Source organism: Symphodus melops (genome assembly GCF_947650265.1).
Source record: "Symphodus melops genome assembly, chromosome: 21".
Lineage (NCBI taxonomy): Eukaryota > Metazoa > Chordata > Actinopteri > Labriformes > Labridae > Symphodus > Symphodus melops.
Window position 1 is genome coordinate 430,047 of NC_136711.1, and position 3,422 is coordinate 433,468.

At 54.1% G+C, this 3,422-nt stretch overlaps 1 protein-coding gene across 1 annotated transcript; it reads right to left on the minus strand.

Moving 5' to 3' along the window:
- Positions 1-425: 425 nt before the first annotated feature.
- egr2b (early growth response 2b) lies at positions 426-3,001 on the minus strand. The gene is made up of 2 exons (XM_079372624.1): positions 2,660-3,001; positions 426-2,079 (listed from the first exon to the last, which is right to left on the minus strand). The coding sequence occupies exons 1-2, from the start codon at positions 2,820-2,822 to the stop codon at positions 917-919; spliced, it is 1,326 nt and encodes a 441-aa protein (XP_079228750.1). The 5' UTR covers positions 2,823-3,001; the 3' UTR covers positions 426-916.
- Positions 3,002-3,422: the final 421 nt, after the last annotated feature.

Consider the following 3,422-nt stretch of genomic DNA (forward strand, 5'->3'; position numbering starts at 1 on the left):
ACAAACACATCAAATCGAGGTTTTCAGAGGGTCAGTGTTTCAGAGGACGTGTAATACATCTCTACATATCTTTATGTTACACACACACACACACACACACACACACACACACACACACACACGGAGCAGTGTGCGAGGTGGCGGAGGAGCTGAATCTGATCTGTAATAAATGTGTCTGTCACTCAGCTCACATCAGATCAGAGGCTCATTAACAGTCTCCAAATAGGATGATTAATGTTGCCATGGTAACAGAGTTTCACTAGAATCATATTAAAGTTTTATAAAGTACCTTTACATCCCTGAAAATAAGTATGTAGATCATCTCTCTCACACACACACACATCCAACATCGTCTTCATCAGTCTTTAATAAAATTAAAGTGTTCAGAAATGTTTAAAAAAAAAGCGGAGACAGAAAGCAGCACGTGCGTTTGTCAACATTTAATAAGTCAAACACACACACGTCACGAGATAAGTCCAACACATTAAAACTTTACACACCGAGTTACACCAGAGCACGAGTACAAAAATAAACTTTAGAACTGTACAGATTACACACACTCGCACGCACGCGCGCGCGCACACACACACACACGCAACACATTTGTATTAAACACTTTGTCAATAATTTATTATTGCAGTTATTTATTTCACACTGACTCCCTCACTGTGTGTCCACGCTCTCCGTGATGATCACGTGACTCTTTACTGCAGGTAAAAAGTGCACCATGTAACTGTCCGTGGGTCACGCGTGTGGATGTGCGTAATTACGCGCGGCTGGACACAGAGAGTCCCCCTGTTCGTCCTCGCTGCAGCTTCAGAGTTTTGAAAGTTTTTATCACTCAGTATTTTGACGTTTTTTCTGAAGGGTTAGTGAGCGTCACGCTGCCATGGTAACAACCTTTTCCCCCGGGAAACTATGAGCAGATGCTGGCTGCGCCGCGCTCCACACCGGAGCTGCTTGAGGAGGAAGAGGAGGAGGAGGAGACGGTGGAGGATTTCCTCTCCTTCTGCCGCAGGTGGATCTTCGTGTGTCTCTTCCGCTCGTCGCTTCGCGCGAACTTTCGTCCGCAGAAGTCGCAGGCGAACGGCTTCTCCCCGGTGTGCGTGCGGATGTGCGTGGTCAGGTGGTCGCTGCGGCTGAAGTTGCGCATACAGATCCGGCACTGGAAGGGCTTGTGACCGGTGTGGATCCGGATGTGTCGCGTGAGTTCGTCGGAGCGCGAGAAGCGGCGGTCGCAGCCCTCTGCGGGGCACGGGTACGGGCGCTCGTGGATCGGGGTCTTGCTGGGTCTGTTGGGGTACTTCCGGGGCCGCAGGATCGGCCTGAGGGGCAGGTTTTGAGGACTGTAGGCTGAGGGGAGCCGCGGAGGACCCCCCTCTGAGCCACCGGCACCGGGCCCCCCCAGAGTAAAGTTCCTGATAGTGTTCAGGGGAGTGAGCGGCGGGGGCACGCGGAAGGAGTCGAGCGGGCACGGGCCGAACGGTTTCCGATCCTGGATCCCGGGCGCGTGCAGGTCCCGCTGACAGGCCGGCGGAAAGAAACCAGAATAGTCCGGGAGAAGCGGGAAGAGACCGGGTCCGTCCGAGCCGCAGGGCTGCTTTGGGGAGGAGTAGGAGGGCGGGGGGTAGGAAGAGATGGGACAGGAGGAGGTGGACAGGAAGGCGGAGGGGTCCTGGTACGCCTCCCCGCAGCCCGACGAAGAGGAATAGGGAGGAGGGGGGGAGTACAGGTGATGGTGGTGGTCTAACTCTGCCGGGGTCTGCGCCGCCATGCTGCAGCTCAGAGCTCCGGAGGAGAAGTGAGGAGGAGATCCTGAGGAGGCCGGAGACGAGGAGGAGGAGGAGGCAGCAGCAGGATGAGGAGGAGGAGGACCGGCCACGTTGAAGATGCCCGACACGATATTGATGACTCCCTCGGGGTTCCAGTTAGCCGGGTACTGGGAGTCGATGGAGAACTTGCCCATGTAGGTGAAGGTCTGGTTCCGGTGGTTCGGGGGCTGAGAGAAGCTGCCGGAGTAAGAGGAGAGGTCGAGAGAGCGTCTGTCTGCTGCGCTCATCTCCGCGCTCATCAGGCCGTCTGAGAGAGAGACACAAACTGAGCATTAAAACACCAAACATCCACACACGGCCCCCCTCCAACATCCTCACACGGCCCCCCTCCAACATCCTCACACGGCCCCCCTCCAACATCCACACACACCGGAGCGCAGCTGCCTCGGTGCCCTTACGCACACTTTAAACATCCACACACGGCCACCCTCCAACATCCACACACGGCCCCCCTCCAACATCCACACACGGCCCCCCTCCAACATCCACACACGGCCCCCCTCCAACATCCTCACACACACTGCAGCTTCATCACACCGGAGCGCAGCTGCCTCGGTGCCCTTACGCACACTTTAAACATCCTCACACGGCCACCCTCCAACATCCACACACACCGGAGCGCAGCTGCCTCGGTGCCCTTACGCACACTTTGAACTTTCAGAAAAAGTGAAAAAGCCTGATCCACAGCTCGTGAAATAAACCCGCTGTGTGATCCATGTGTGATGATAACAGCACTGAGTGACAGTCAAACATTGGTTATGTTGCAGACAGGGTTAGTAAACGTTTGTTCATGTTGAGGCTCTGACAGGCTGTGCTGGTTCTCTTACCCCCCACACTGATGTGCTCGTAATGCGCTCCCAGCTCGCTGCTGTTGTAGATGCTGACGGAGGTCGGCAGGTTGGAGCTCATGTCATCCACCGAGTACACGCTGTCAGGATGCCCGAACCCCCCGAGACTCCCCGGGACCTTCTCCAGAGTTTTGGCCGTCATGATGATGGACAAATAGACTGTTTTTTTAAGAGGTAAGAGTGTGTGACCTGCAGTGTGTTACCCCTGCATATCTGTCTGTGTGTGTGTGTGTGTGTGTGTGTGTGTGTCTGTCTGTCTGTGTGAGGATGATGTGTCCGCTGCAGCTCACGCGCTCTGCTGATAAACTTCTCGGAGGGTAAAGTGACTCTTATGGAGGGTCGGGGGCCCGGGCTCCGCTTTGTTTATAACGAGAACCTTTTGAATGCCCCGCTACGTCATTGTCCAAATAAGGAGATGGGAGGGCTGCAGGGAGCAGAGCGGAGAGAGGCGCTGAGGACGCTGATTGGCTGCGATGCTCCGTGACGGTTTCAAAGGGAATCACTTGTGAATGGAGAAGCTACAGAGATAAGAGTGAGTGTTTCCACACACACACACACACACACACACACACACACACACACACACACACACACACACACTGATATGCAAAACAAAGCTCAGGGAGAACACACACGGGATGTATTAAAGTTTATATTTTATATTCATCAACTCCTCTTCCTCATCGCGAGCGTCTATCGAAAGAAGAATTCCGGTTCTTCTCTCTGACCCATAAAAGGGAGA